General features: G+C 31.7%; 1 protein-coding gene across 1 annotated transcript in view; it reads left to right on the forward strand.

Moving 5' to 3' along the window:
* Window positions 1-2,360: 2,360 nt before the first annotated feature.
* The window catches only part of Smp_142630 (putative talin 2), a gene marked incomplete at both ends in the record, with an annotated part of 107,308 nt that continues 94,264 nt past the window's right edge, over window positions 2,361-15,404 (forward strand). The window contains 3 exons of the mRNA XM_018794169.1: window positions 2,361-2,416; window positions 6,817-6,971; window positions 15,306-15,403. Coding sequence (XP_018648608.1) covers window positions 2,361-2,416; window positions 6,817-6,971; window positions 15,306-15,403 — 309 coding nt within the window. The remainder of the gene's footprint in view (window positions 2,417-6,816; window positions 6,972-15,305; window position 15,404) is intronic.

Here is a 15,404-nt window from a genome sequence, read left to right on the forward strand (position 1 = left end):
CTGATTTTTCTTATGGTACTCTCATAAAGATCTATGCACTGTAGATACCGTGAATAAAAACTTAACACTGGTTACCTTCTATCAATTACTCCATATGGGTAGTTCAGTATTGAGAAAGATCATTCGTAACCAGGGAATTTTTCAGCATTACTCAATGATTCACTTCTCAACCTCAGTTGAATTGGGCAGTTCTTATCCATTGCTTTGATATAACCAACATCAAATAACACATAGTTTAGTTCAATAAACGCATAAATCTTGCAATCGATAAATGCTGATCAGTAGCATTAACCAGTAAAAAATGACATTGTTCTGTCAATTAAAATTAATATTGATAAAAGAATTCAATACAAGAAAAATGCTTCAATAATTTGGTAGCACCTAGTGAATACCAACTTAATAATAAATAGTTTGGTTTCTGTGAGATTTTGTATTAAACTGTTGTTCGAAATAATTGGTCCTTTTGATAAATTTGGATAATGCTTTGAGAATACGAAGGTTATCAGAATTATGTGATATATTATTTGAGCAATATATTTCGAACAAATTAATCACATATTATATATGAGAAATAAAAGGTCAATTAGACAAATCAAAAAGTAAGAGGAAATAAAGACAACGTGAAATCCACTCTGGGTAATAGATCAATATTAGCAGAGTAGGTTAAGCGTAAGAAGAAATTGTTTTTAAACACCTAAAGAGGGTTTCAGATTTCGTATAGCCATGTCTTCAATAAACATTGGTATACGTGTACATGTTTCCGCACATACATGTAAATTGATCGATACAATGGGATGTGACACAATCGTTTGCATGCTGTTTGGGTTTTCGGTGAAACATAGACCTTTACTTTTCGATAATAATGAGTTTGGCTGTATGAAATTTCCTATTGTTAGCTAATTTAAGTCTTCGTTTCAACATGAGACTCTTTGAGTCACCTCTGAGTTTTTCAGATAACAAATAAGTAGTAGGTTCATTCGTATTGCTACCTTTCCAGGGAATAATAAACTTCAATGGATAACCATTATGAATCAATATTTCAGTCATTAGCTTTGGGTTTCCCACAATAGTATCGCTAGTACAAATACGTTTGCTCCTATTAAATAAGTCCTTTATTGATCCCCGTTTGTATTGGATTGGACAGTGGCTATGGAAACTAAGATATTGCACTGTCCATGTCGGCTTTAATATCATCCAGCATTGTTTTCTTGATTATCTTTGTTTCTCCGTACCTTTTAATTTGTCTGGTTGACCTTTTATTTTTCACATAAATGTCTTGACAAGTATATGTGTGATCAGATTGTTCGAAATATATCGCGCAAATATATCACATAATTCTGATAACCTTCGTCTTTTCATCTCACTATCCTAAATTTCCCTGCTTTTTTCCAAAAACCTAAATGTATAAGCTTATATGTGTGGTGATTGTCTATCCTACGTTTTTTTTAAAAATTATGTTTAGTATAGGTAATAATCAGTTTGGTTGTTATCCAGTTTCTTAAACCTAGTGGCAAAATAAGATTTTTGAACAAACCAGTGGACGAAACTCACTAATTTCTGGCCTTGTTTACTAATCGATGCATTTGTCGATTCAAAGTACAGAGATCTTTACCAAATCATTGATAGTTATTAATTCAATGTAATTCATTTATTAAGTGCAAGTTTATGTATTTGGTTTTAAACCACAGTTTGTGTTAGTGACACTACTACGCTCAGACCGAAATAAGTGACAGTATTATAACTTGCGATCTATAAGCTGAAGGTCAAGTTTTGTATTGAATCCACAATCCCCATTACAAAAAATACATGTTACAGCAAAAAAGTTTCCGTCCTTTGGTATAAGTTGTTCTCTGTTAGTTCTACTTATTATCAACATGGATATTAATATCTAAACTTTATCACACTAATTCTTTCATCAAAATGAGAATTTTCCTATCTAAAATTTTTGACAGCTAAGTCTTTTAACTTGTTGTAGGTCACTGTCCTACATTCATAGATATTTTTGTATATTAAAAATGGATTGATATCTCATTATAAAAAAGTCAAAACTGTTGTAGTTTTTCTGAGAGTATCATTTTTCATCGTTCCGTCGTCAAACATGTATAATAGTATTTCTCTGTGTGCATTGTGTTCAGTTTGCATTTTCAACGTTATAAAGCATATTCCATCTTTTAACTGTCGGGTAAAAACACTAAAATTGATCAATTTTGAATTATTTCTGTTTATATCTGTATCAATTTATAAATCTAAATTTATTTGTTTATAATTTTATTAACTTTATAACTAAAATATGCTGTTTATACATACTTTTAAAAAAGGATTTCTTTACCGAAATTGCCTTAGTATCAATTTCTAAATAAATGTTGTTATGTTTTTGTAATAGGAATACTTATCGATTTATTTTAATTGTTGTCAGGTTGGTAAATATCAGTAGGTGATTATCCAATGTGACCTTGAGGGAAAGTTGACATTCTAAGAATTTCACTGAAAATTCTGCCTAGTTCACCTTTTATCATTTCAGATTGTAATCGAAGCTGATGTTTGATTTTATTATGATGATTGGTTATCTATTAGTTAGTTCATTCATCCAATTAATTTTTTTGTTAATTAGAAAAATATTGTTTCTATCTAGTTATCTTGGATATTTTCTTTATGGATGAAAATTCATACTGTTTAGATTATTCTATCGAAAACGGATTGGAAAAGCAAATAAAACACTAATAGTAGGTAAATCGAATGGACTGATATTTGTGAAATTATTTTCCCAATCAATAAGGTTTCTAATTAGAGATGGATGGTGGCTAGCAGTGAAATCCAAGACGCGCGCTTGGTCCTGTTTGGGACTCGCCAGCTGATTGTACCTGCATCTCAAAGTTAGTGTTCACCCTGAGACCCGAATTCAGTACCGTTCGCTTCAAACGCCATCGCGTTATCCACTTAGCTACTGATTCCAGGTAGCCATCGGCTAGTATGATGGAGTGAAGTTTTGATTCATTTTTTGTGGTGGTTGTTTGGATGTTTCCATTGATGTTTAGATCTGAAACTGATCAGTCACTTTTGTCAAATGTGCATCCTGTGCGAATTGCCTGGATATTGCCACTATGTGACTTTTGAAGCAAACAGTGTTGGATTTGAGTCCCAAGGTGGATATAAAATCTGAGATTCGGGTACATGCACCTAACGAGTCCCAAACAGAACGAGGCGCGCATTTTGGATTGCACTGCTAGCCACCATCTGTCTCTGTTTATAATGGTTGTGAATTAATGGTAATATCGAGAGAATTCGCATAGGATGCACATATGCCAATAAGAGACAGATCAATTACCATCATAAACATTAATATTAAGATCCAAACAACCAATATGTATGAGGGCTTTTAATTCTTTATGTTGGTGGCATATATAAAGTAGCGCATATGTATCTGGTGCTGTCTTGTACCGATATTTATGTGTTCAAATAAACATTCATTTAACACTGGCTCAATGTGATGTACTAAGTTAAAATCAACTAATATTACAATAAAGGTTTTCAACTTTCTTAACATATCTATTTATCATGAGTGGTTTTAAGTCCCATTGATGTCGTTCCAAACGTACACTTCTACTGTGATTTAGTATCAACAATAAAGTTTAAAAATGATTGGTTGATATACATCTACACATATATTCGTATATGTATACAGATACATGAACATACGTATCCCTTAATTCCAGTCGGATTTGACTTTTCATATTGGTTGGCTAAATTATTTAGTTTTCAATTTGTTTATACTTCGATCAATATCACTACTGTTCACCAAGAGGAGGAATAAGCATATATATATATATATATATATATATATATATATTAGTTGACTACATGTAATTCATAAATAGTCAGGTGTTAGTAAAACATTCTCTTCAATGAAGATTTTTGTGTGTGTGTGTGTGTTGTATGTCTTACTGTAGGAAATCTAACAAAAGCTAATGCATATACTGATTTTTATCTTTAATGTAAGTATATTATCATGTATCCCTTGATTTAGATGAACATGTTTCGTAATTTCAGAAATTACTAATCATTTTACATCGATATACAACATGGGATCTGGCACACATACTTGTCAACCTAAGTTGGCACATCGTAATCTTCACAACGGCAAGAAATCAATAATAGTTGCTTGGATTATACTAAGGGAAATTAAACATGGAGAACAGAGTTCTAGATAACATTGAAATTCAGGATATCGTAGAAAATAAATGTCATTGCTTCTGGGTCATATTGGCCGATTTCGAACTATGCTACTTCAGTTAGTTAACTACTGGTCAGAGCTATGACTTAAAACCTAACTAGATAATCTACACCTATAAACACAGTTCAAAACAACAGTCAATGACTTCATGAACTGATTTTTTATCTTGATGTCACATAACCAACTCCTAAGTTAATATTCACTGAATGATGATTAAACTGTTTGTATAAAATCTTTCTGATAAAATGAGTTTATGAAAGTTAGATAACAAAAATTTTCATTACTGTACTTACCGTTATCTTAAGCATGTGTGCCTGGGTAAATATATATTCAACTAATAGACTCCAGGTAGAGAAAACGTTGCATATTAGTTTCTATAAGTAATTATCACTAGACAATCACTAGACATTCTGAAATCAATCAGATTAAGTTTATATTTTATCTGGAATTTATAAATTTATTCAATTAACTGAAAATATTTGATTTTCTCTAAAACAATGAATGTGTTATTTCACTTTTGAATTGTATTACATTTAATACTATCAAATAATGTGTATACAATTATCACTTCCGGCCATTCATATAGAAAATCTTTATGTTTCTACGCCACCCAAAAATTTCGAAATCTTTTCAATACTTAATGAGACCAAATTACTATTTTGCAGAGTACAATACTTCCTAAAATAAATAATGTGAATGCATGAGGATTGATTAAACTATTTTTGTGATTGACTAACACCACAGCTGTTCCAATAACTTCTTAGTTAAATTATAGCTGATCTTACTGATGAACCGTATTGTTCAATATATGTTATTAATAAAACACACTTGGTATAAATCTGTTTACGAAAAATATTTTCATTATGGTTAGCATATTTTCAGAAAGCTGTAATCTAATGCTTGAATTGAAAGCTTGTTCTTTCATCTGAGTTTTTTCTCTTTAGGAAAAATCATAAGAGGGAACAAAACTCATGTCAGATGCAGGTTTGTTTACTCAGGTTCAAGTCATAATTTTTAGGTTATAGCTAGTCATACCATCCTTTTCCTCAAAACGAATTATGTAGGACAGGATTAGCATCTACGACCATGCTACTGAAAAGCGGGGTCTTTAATCACTACGTCAACGTTCGGCTTAGGAAGTGTATAGTTCATGAGGGAGAATATGTAAAGATCATATGTGAGTTAATTTCTGCCTGTATTTCATGTGGTACTGTAGGAAAAAAATCAAGCTGTAATTAAAATTCGCGTAATTCTTTGTCTAGTTTCTCGTGGTTCCGTGTTTCGTTAGTTGGATATTGTGCCAACTTCAATTAACATTACATAGAACGCTGTTCTTCCTCTTTGTATACGGGTACACAATAACAGACTAGCAATAGAAGGAAACTATGTGTTACCACTAATATCAGTAGAGGTAGACAAACACGAATATAAGAATGTCAGGGAATCTCCAGAACTATGAGATTTAGACCTGTCATTATTCGATAAACACAACAACAGATCCATTCCATCAACCCATACAAGAACTATCAATTAACCACATCAGAAGTCAACCAAATAAGATAGTTGATAGACATGAAAGAACGAATGAAAATAACAACCTATAAGAAAAACTAGTCTCAAATAAAAACAATTAGAATGGAGCGACTAAGCACTTGTAGAATAATTCTCACTTCTATATGTAGATGTAGACTCTAATAATAATGTACGGAATGGCAGTGAAGGTTTCACAGGTAAAAAAACCCATCTATCTCAAGGAATACAATACCATCAAAAAACACTCATTTAAGTTGCATATCTCTATCATTTTAAAAAAATTTTCCCTAATAATATTTAATTTATCAAAAATGTTTCTTATTTTCTCATTTTAATAATGTTAATTTCTTTAATTAACAATTCAATGTAAAATGGTTAATCAACTTAATCTTGATTATTCACTATTTATTGATGTTATTATTGTTGTTTCATAAGTGCTTAACATTTTGCATGATTGTTTAGTGAATATTTTTTTAAAAAAAGGTAGAAACGAAAATTATTAAAACTTTTAATTTAATTTTTTTTAAAGAAAAATTTGTTTAAAAATTTCTTGCATGATGAACCTAATTAAAAATTTTTTTTGATTTTCGTTTATTGTTTGAATTAATCACTTACCTGAACTTTTCATTTTATAACTGGTTTTTTTGTTTATAAGTTGATGTATTTTAAATTCATTTTCATTTACTTGTATCAATTCATTTAATTTACTACTACTTATTATTATTATTAGTAGTAGTACGAGTTCCCACTGTTGATATGAAGAACTGTAATTAATCAGTTCCTGTTGTTAATTGTGCATTCTGAGCGAATTCCATCGATTTAGAATTATATTACAAGTTTTAATATATGGTATGTGGCTAGCAATGTGAGCATCAAAACTAATATGCAGTTACATTTAGCTGACTAATTCCAAGCATGATGAAATGCTTTTCTTGGATATGACTGCTTCCTATATGTAAAATATACTGGAAAAGTTTTCCGTATATTCACATTTTATTCATATTATAATATTCATTATAATTTAAATTTTCTGTTTTCTTTTTATATCTTAGGTCTATGTTAGGTGATAGTCGTTCACTAGTATTAAGAGTTCATTTACCTAAAGCTGGCATTACTAAAACAACTGCTTTTGATGCTCAAATGACTGTAGGTCAAGCATGTGAACGTATTCGAGCACAAGTACGTGAATCAGATCAAACAGATGGTGGTAAGCAATAATAAATTATATTTTTGTTTTTCTTCATTTATTGCATTTCTTCAATGTATTGCTTTTATCAGTTACTGTGGGATTTCATATAAAGATTAAATTTTTTAAAAATATCTTTAAATGGAAAAATATGTATTATCTGTGTGTATATTTACTTCTTTCTGTTATACTTCTCGAAAGATTCGTTGTTGGTGAACTCTTCGTATAGTTTTACATGTCATTATGTATTTTATTTCAAGGCACTATTGATTACAAGAAGTAACTGATAATGTACTTGGAACTAAGAAAAGTTAAGAATTGTATAGTGCTTTGTACATTAAAGTATGATCATGTTATGAGACATCATAAATAACAATAAATTGTGGATTTCAATAATCCATCGTAACGTGACATTTTAATGGCCATATTAACCTGTAAGGTGTTAGGTGATTTTTAAAACCTTCTACTTTCACACCCAATGGTATCGTATGTTACTTTAGTCTGTCTTTTAACTTATCCCCTTAAACTTTGTGCTATGCGACGTATCATACGGAATTTCCGAAAATCTTTTGTGTATGTATAGCCTGATACTTTTCTTAGCATTGTTACTGATGCACAGTACTATTGTTCGTTTATTTCTGTTTATAAATTAGGCTTGTTCTGTATCTTGGTTACTTTCATTGTTATCTAGTTTGGAAGTAGGCATTTATTTGTTATAGAACTTTTTAACAAACCTAGTCAAAGTTAATGATTTTTTTTATATTGTTGGTCTGATTAAATAATTCTCTTTACCTGCCACTTATAAAAGTTAAAAAAATTGTTCCCTACTGAGTTAACTCCATTATTCGAAAAAGCTAAGTGCTTTATAGTCTGTCTGGTCTGTCTATCTATCGTCTATCTGTTATCCATCGCTCTATGATCTGAGATCGAATGCCTTTGACTAATTTATTCACTGTAAAACATTTGATATACTTGAAGTTCAAACCGATTTTCATCTTCTTGACTTTCTTCCTCTTTTATTATCTCTGATAATCTTAATCATATTCGAAACTACGTCAATAAAAAAATGTTGTCAGTATAGGCTTGTGGAGTTTGTTAAATTTTCATTGGGATTAAGAAGTGATCAATGTGTGGAATTCGAAGAAAACCTGAAAGCACTAGACGGTCGTTTCGTCGTAGTATGGAACTCCTCAACAGTGCGCATCTACGATCCCGCACGCGATAGTCAAAACCAGGACCTTTGGTTTCGCGTGAACGCTTGCCTCCTAGACCACTGAGCCAGCATCCAACAAAGTCAATGTCTAGCTTCAATCAGGCCACGATATTGCGCAACCATCCTCCGTTGTCGTCGGTAAGTAACTGGGCGAGGCTATAATTTATGTACTATCCAATCAGAAGCGCTTGAGCGATTTCAAGGCCGCGACACGTATTTCAATGCCCAATGCTCATGTACGATCGATTTACAGAGGATTTTAGAGACGTTATAATTGAGCGGCTACATGAAGTGGGGTTACTAAGAAGTTCATTTATTTGTCATTGCGGTAATCAAATGACTCCTGCACCTTGTGCAAACTATCGTGATGTTGTATTCCGATGTAATATATGTTGGAGGAAGACGTCTGTTAGAACGAGAACCTTTTCCGTTCGATCTTGATTGAGACTAAGACAGATTATGATAACTGTTGCAAACTGGATAATAAGAGCACCCGTAACACTGGCTGCAATCTTTGCAGATGTTACTGAAGCTTCGGCAGTTCAATGGTATGAGTATTGTAGAGATATGTGTGTAATAAAAATGATAAGCTTGCACGAGTTGTTTGGAAGAGTTGAAAGACTCGTAGAAATGAACGAAAATGTTGTTAGAAAACGAAAATTCTTAGAGGATGAAGTGTTAAAGAAGATTGAGTAAGTAGCACTTCCATAAATATGCTTTAGATGTCCTTGGTATATACGACAGATCACCTCAAAAAAAGACACTTCCAACGCGTTAGAAACCGACGAGCTGCAACTATAATACCAATTATACGAGAGTATGTGCAGCCGGGAACCACAATATACACGGATGACTGGAGAGCGTTTCGATAATCACATAGACTTGGTTACGTGCATCGTGTCGTCGTCAACAAGCGGAATTTTGTAGACACCATCCTGGAGTACACACAAATAATATAGAAACAATGTGGCCGAGGCTAAAAGAATTTTTGCGACCTTGTCATGGCTCCGGAGGTCGACTATTATGGAGCAACATGGATGAGTTCCTGTATCGTATGCACTTAGATTTCAAAACTCAACAGCCTCTTTCTAACCTTGAAAAGTTTTCAAACCATGGTAAAGAAGTGTATCCATTATAAGTTTTTGATTTTGTATAATATATTCCTACTCTATATCGACTGTTCCCTGATTGACTGAAGTTCCCCAGGGTCACTTAAGATTCGTTCAAAGGTCGTCCATAAATTATGGTCTCGCCAGTAACTGTCTTACCTTCACTGGTCACGGCTTCTCACTAGAACTCCGAAAAGTACCTTTCAAAGCTATTCATTACTGAGCACATGATAATTATCGGTATAAGGTTGTGGAGATTGTTTAGTTTTTTGGGGACCGAAGGTCCTCGGTTCCAGTCCCACATGCGGGATCGTGGATGCACAATACTGAGCCCCATACTAGGACGAGACGATCTTCTAGTGCCTCCAGGTTTTTAATATTGGTCTAACACTGATTGGTTCAGGATCTCAATATAGAAATGTTATTTTACCAATTATTGAGGAGAAATTCACCAAGCACTACAGAGATTATTGTTATTCATTAACAAAAGATATAAAACGATGAGAAAGAATCCTCAGTTTATTTAATGACTTGGTTAAAAATGGTTTTTCTCACAGTTATAAGTGAGTCCTCTTATTTTTACTGGGTAGACAAGTGGTCACTTTACAGAAAATAATGAGATTACTTCACAGAAAATACAAATGAATCAATATCAAGTTTTACGGCTTTAGGAATTCTGGAAAAAAAAAACACGAATATTTTAGAGTTTTATCATAAGTATTGGAGTTTCTATATTCAAAGAGAAATTAATGAAAGCTGGCTCTAGGCTACAACACATCACTTTATATTGTTGTATCAATATAGCATAGTTGTACTATAATAATTATTTTTATGCATTTAAATCGATAAACAAGAAGGCTGTGAATGTACTGGAAAAGTACTCACAAAACATTCTAGTGATTATCTTCAACTATCAGTTAACATGGTTAAATAATCATAATATCATCAAAATAATCCTTTTTTTTAAAAAAGTATTTAATGGTATAAAAATATTAGGAGTGAAAGGGAGATGCCAGATAGATATTTTGTCTATTATCGATTATTGATGTTATTATGGGAAAAAATAATTTTGTATGGACGTAGATTTTGCTATCATGCACCTGAATCGACGTGACTTAAATTATATATGATATGAGTGATTTGGGTTAGAATCGATTGCATTGTAGGAAAAACATTTACTCTTCCCCTCGATCTTTTGAGTCCCAGTATTCCTTTATACATACCTATTCATTATATCTTGTTGAACCATATTTTCAATGTTTAGTCTTTATTATTATTATTATTATTATTATTATTTCAACTCTTACTCTTCATCATTGTTAATTTCACCTCTTAATGAGGTTGTGGTATGGCACACTCATGCCAAGCCCTAAGGTGATCATGACTAAACGACTGAAATGGCTATATAGAGTGTCTAGCAAAAATCAAATTGTTCGTAAAAGGTCCTACTAAATGGATATAAAAATACACAACAAGTAGTTAGTAAAAAGTCATTTGGTATGACGAAATAACACTTAATTACAGAATATTTGAATAACTAGACTATCACTTTAAGCAATAATGATTATGAGATTTAGCTAGGTTTTTAGGTCATTCACTGACCCGTGAAATTAAGGTTTGCTTATTATGTTTAATTATTGCTTGCCATACTAGAAAAATATTTAGCTATCATTTATCGATTATTAGTATTCCTAACGAACAAGAAGTAAAAACAAAATCTATGGAAAATCTTGTGTACTAAGTCAAATGTTCAGTAGAATTTTTTGAGTTCGACTTCTAAAATTTAATTACAAATGTTGTTCATAAGAAATCAAACTATTGAATTAAAAGGCTAATGATTAAAATATGTTTCTATTCCATTGACTCATTCATTATTTTCTTTAGTCACATACGGAGGTCTATATTTCATTGTTAGAGACTTTTGAATAATCTAAACACAGTGGTTGTTTATTCCATACAAGATGACCCAGAATTATCTTTTCAACTAATTTCCTTTATTTCATTATCATTTAACTTCTGTTCATCTTCTTTATGCATGCCTTTTTAAAATGTGAAAGCACGAGTCCCTACAGTTTCTTGCCAGATTTCTACATTGTTCACTATTTATTTCTTCTTTCTGAAACGATTCATTCTCACCTTTGGTGCATATAGCATACAACAAAACATTCGTTTGAAAAACTCAATACCTTCCATGTACTTCTAGTAGTTGAATTTATTCTCAGTGTTTCTAATGTTCACTGTGTGTTGCAACCACTTTTTGTAATCATTTTTTTCCATTCATCTAATTGTGAATCCTGGATATTGAAGTACAACTTTTAATAAAGATTTTTTAAGTGACTGGAATTACCTGTAACTGTCTAGTATGAAGATGTTCAGTGGGGTGCCATCCAACATGGAGAATGAAAGACATAAATCTATGTAATGAGATTTAAGGTTTCAAATGAAATCCTTGATAAAGATTAAACTCAATGTCCATCATTCGTCCACTAAACGAATGGAAAGATGGAAGGAAGTGTTGGGTACAATATACTGAAAGGTAAAATGTTGTGGATAACTCCAGTTCTTTTATCATATCATTAGATTTAAGTTTGTTTTTACTTGAGGGTGTATCTTGTGAGAAAAAAATCTTTGACATTCATTCATGCACATAGTGGCGTCCACAGAATAATTCAGTTTTTGTGACGGCTAATTTTCGTATCAGCCGACAGCATTTACCAGCGTACAGATATTTAGCATATTCATTATTATTATTATTACATACGGCATATATATTAACATGTCTTACTACTTACTATTCTATGTATATAATACCATATATTACATGTTATCGATCGACTTCTATAGTTCAAACTACTAGTATCATCTTAACCATAATAATCAAGACACGTTTGAACATGTCTGATTTGTATCTGAAATATCTATGTATATTATAAAGGATTCACGGAAATACATTGAGAACAAATGTCAGTTTTGACCTGTTATTCAGCTATTTATTTTCTTGTTTGTCTCAGTATTCTGTAATAGTATATATATATAAAGTGGTTGAAACTGTCTAACCTGCCTACCTTTTCACAAATAATTGTGTACAGATGTTAATTTCATACATACTACCACTTAATCTATTACCCTCTCACACTAACTTATTGGTAATTTCATTTCAAATAAAAACTTCAGGTAAATAAAAACTGCATTGAAACATTTTTTATATTCTACTGACTCAGTTTTATCCCACAAATGTGGTGCTGTACACACACACACTAGTGATTGTACGGAATTTATTATCTCTGTAGAACAGAAATAAAAAAAAACATGAACAAAATCAATTCAATGATGTAGTGGTTCAGTTAAGTTACAAAAAATGATGTATTGGGGTTTTCAGTTAGCCTACCATACTTGCGATTTAAGGAACGATTAAACTATTCTAATAAAAACAGTACTACTGAGGACTCAGTAGCTGTAGCTGGCACTCAGGACTTTAACGATTAGTCGCTAGCACAGGAAGATGGAGTGTGAGAAAAACTTGATGTTCAAACAGAATAACCTGAAATCGTATAACTCAGTATGTATAGTAATAAAAGAATCGCCTTTGAGTATGCAGATAATTAGCGGACCTAAAATAATAATAGCTGATCAGAACAGTGCAAAGCTGACGCGGAAGAATGGCATAAAAATAAGCACTCGTGATTATTGTTACTATCAAAACTTTAAGATTAGCGAAAATTGAATAATTTCATGATTATATTCCCAAGTTTCCCATTGATATTCACGTTTATATTAAACAAAATGTTGAAAGTGAACGATTTCAGATATTTTGTAGACAGTCCCATAAAAATCCAAGTATCTAACACCTCAATTATAATAATGGTATCATCCTTTCCACAGTTTATTGTTAAATTCTTTACATTTAGACCTATAGTAATATTTTTCTAGATTATGGAGTCGGATATATCCTATGTGTAGCGAATTTAGTGAAACAACACTGGGATTTAATCAAACAGTGATTTAGGTACTTTCACCTCAATATTGTTGGATATAAATGGTGGTATACTGATGTGTGGGCGAGGAAAATAATGATTGGCTGTTTGCCTAGTCAGACTTCCTGTAGAATAAAAACTGGGAAGGTATCTAATGTAGACGTTCGTCTCAGGCAAGTTAGTGTTCTATTAGTGTAAGAGAGAAAAACACGTGTTATTTTATACATCGTTTAAATAAACACGTTTTATTAGCTATGCATTTTCTTAAGGGTTATAACATTTTGCACTCACGACCCCACTTGGATTCGAACTCAGGACTTCCAGGCCCCGCAATGATCTCGCAACTCAACTTAATTCACTTCGGGATATTGCGCGGCCCTCATCAGTTGCCGTTTGTGGTGTATCTCACCCATGACATGATTAAACTCAACTAGTTATACGGCTTCTCACTGTAACTGTGGGAATCGTCTCTCGAAGTTAGTTACTAGTGACCTAATGATGACTATTTTTGAGTATATTTTGTGGTATTATACAAATAATTAGTGTTTAATCTATCAACTTATTCATCTAATTATTAACTTATGCATTCATAAAGAATTTCTTATATCAAAAAGAGGTTTTTGTGGATATTATAGCAATTTAATAGTTGAGATGATGAGTCAATTGAAGATGGACCACCATGGAAAATCTGGAAGCACTGGACGGCCGTTTTGTCCTATTGTGGTTTTCCATAGTGGTCTAGCTTCAATTGACTCTTGATCTCAACTATTAAATTCCTTATATCTTTGACCTGGGTTTTTGGTCACTTTAACAAGAGATTATTTAATTATAAGATAAAGAAAGAGATAAGTCAAGAGAGTGCATTGGTTTTATGTTGTTACATTCTCTGAGTTGAATAATTCAATCCCAAATCTGATATTATCTTTCCTAGGCAAAACATTATCAATAACACAAACGCCAACCAAACCAGCTTAATTCATTTTTGCGATAATTAATGTAAAGTAAAGAAAAAAAAGAAGCAAATCGATAGCTCTATCTGCTTATGGTATTACTTCTTCTTTACATAATAGTCTAATGTTACACATGGCTATAAAAAAATATAATAGGCTCAGTGATATAGGAAACAAATGCCATATTTTGTTGGTTAAGAGGATGATTACAGTTACCATACTTCGTTGTCGATGTACTAAACAACATTTCTCTATTGTGTGTATGCTTGTTTTTATATTTTGTATGTGTATCTTCCTATTGTATGAGAGAAAAATATTTACAATTTGGCGTATTTATAACAAATAATGAATGTATTCAGTTGTGATGACCATATAAACGCTAATAATTGTTTTCTCAAGTAAAGTTAAGCGATGTCGATTATTGATAATTACTCTTCAAAAGTTTACGAAAGTCTGAAATACTATAAGTACTTGTAGTTAATATGTGCTTTTGATCATTTTTAGAAGCAAATTATAGAAGTCAGTGCATTTATTTTCTGACTTACTATTCAGTTAGTTAAATACCAAAAATATTACTCATTTTGACTTATTTTTCAAATCCTCTGAGAATTTCTGTATTCTCGGTTGATATCCAGGCTTATAATTTAACCTTAAAAACGCAATTTGTGTCTTATTTTTTTAGTGTTTAGGAGTTACAGATTAACGGTAACCTGGAAATCCCGTTAGAAGTCATCAACGTATTGTTGTATATTAGACATGATTGATTGCTAGTCATTTCATCTGGATTTTTTAACAAAAGATTATTTCTAATTGTTCTAATGTTTAGTTTAAAAGATTCTTCTTAATGATAAACATTAGTGAGTGTCTATCTAACTATCATTCTACAAAAAAGAACCGCATTGTATTAATGTCACCTACCACTTTATAACTGTATAGGAGGTTATTGTGGGTAATTTCTCATATATTTTGAAAATAACAAATATTTCTGTTTTATCGCTTTTTGTTTATCAGTATTTATGTTATTCACGATAATAATAATGATCAATGTCAGCGTCATATTCTTTTTGCTTACTGTTCTATTTGATGTTATTTCTGTTATTATTAATTAGCTAAAGACTATGGTTTATTTCTACCACATGAAGATAATAAGAAAGGTTTATGGTTAGATAATTCACGTACTTTGGAGCATTATATTTTAAGAAATGGGG

This window comes from Schistosoma mansoni, chromosome 1, assembly GCF_000237925.1.
Source record: "Schistosoma mansoni strain Puerto Rico chromosome 1, complete genome".
Taxonomy (NCBI): domain Eukaryota; kingdom Metazoa; phylum Platyhelminthes; class Trematoda; order Strigeidida; family Schistosomatidae; genus Schistosoma; species Schistosoma mansoni.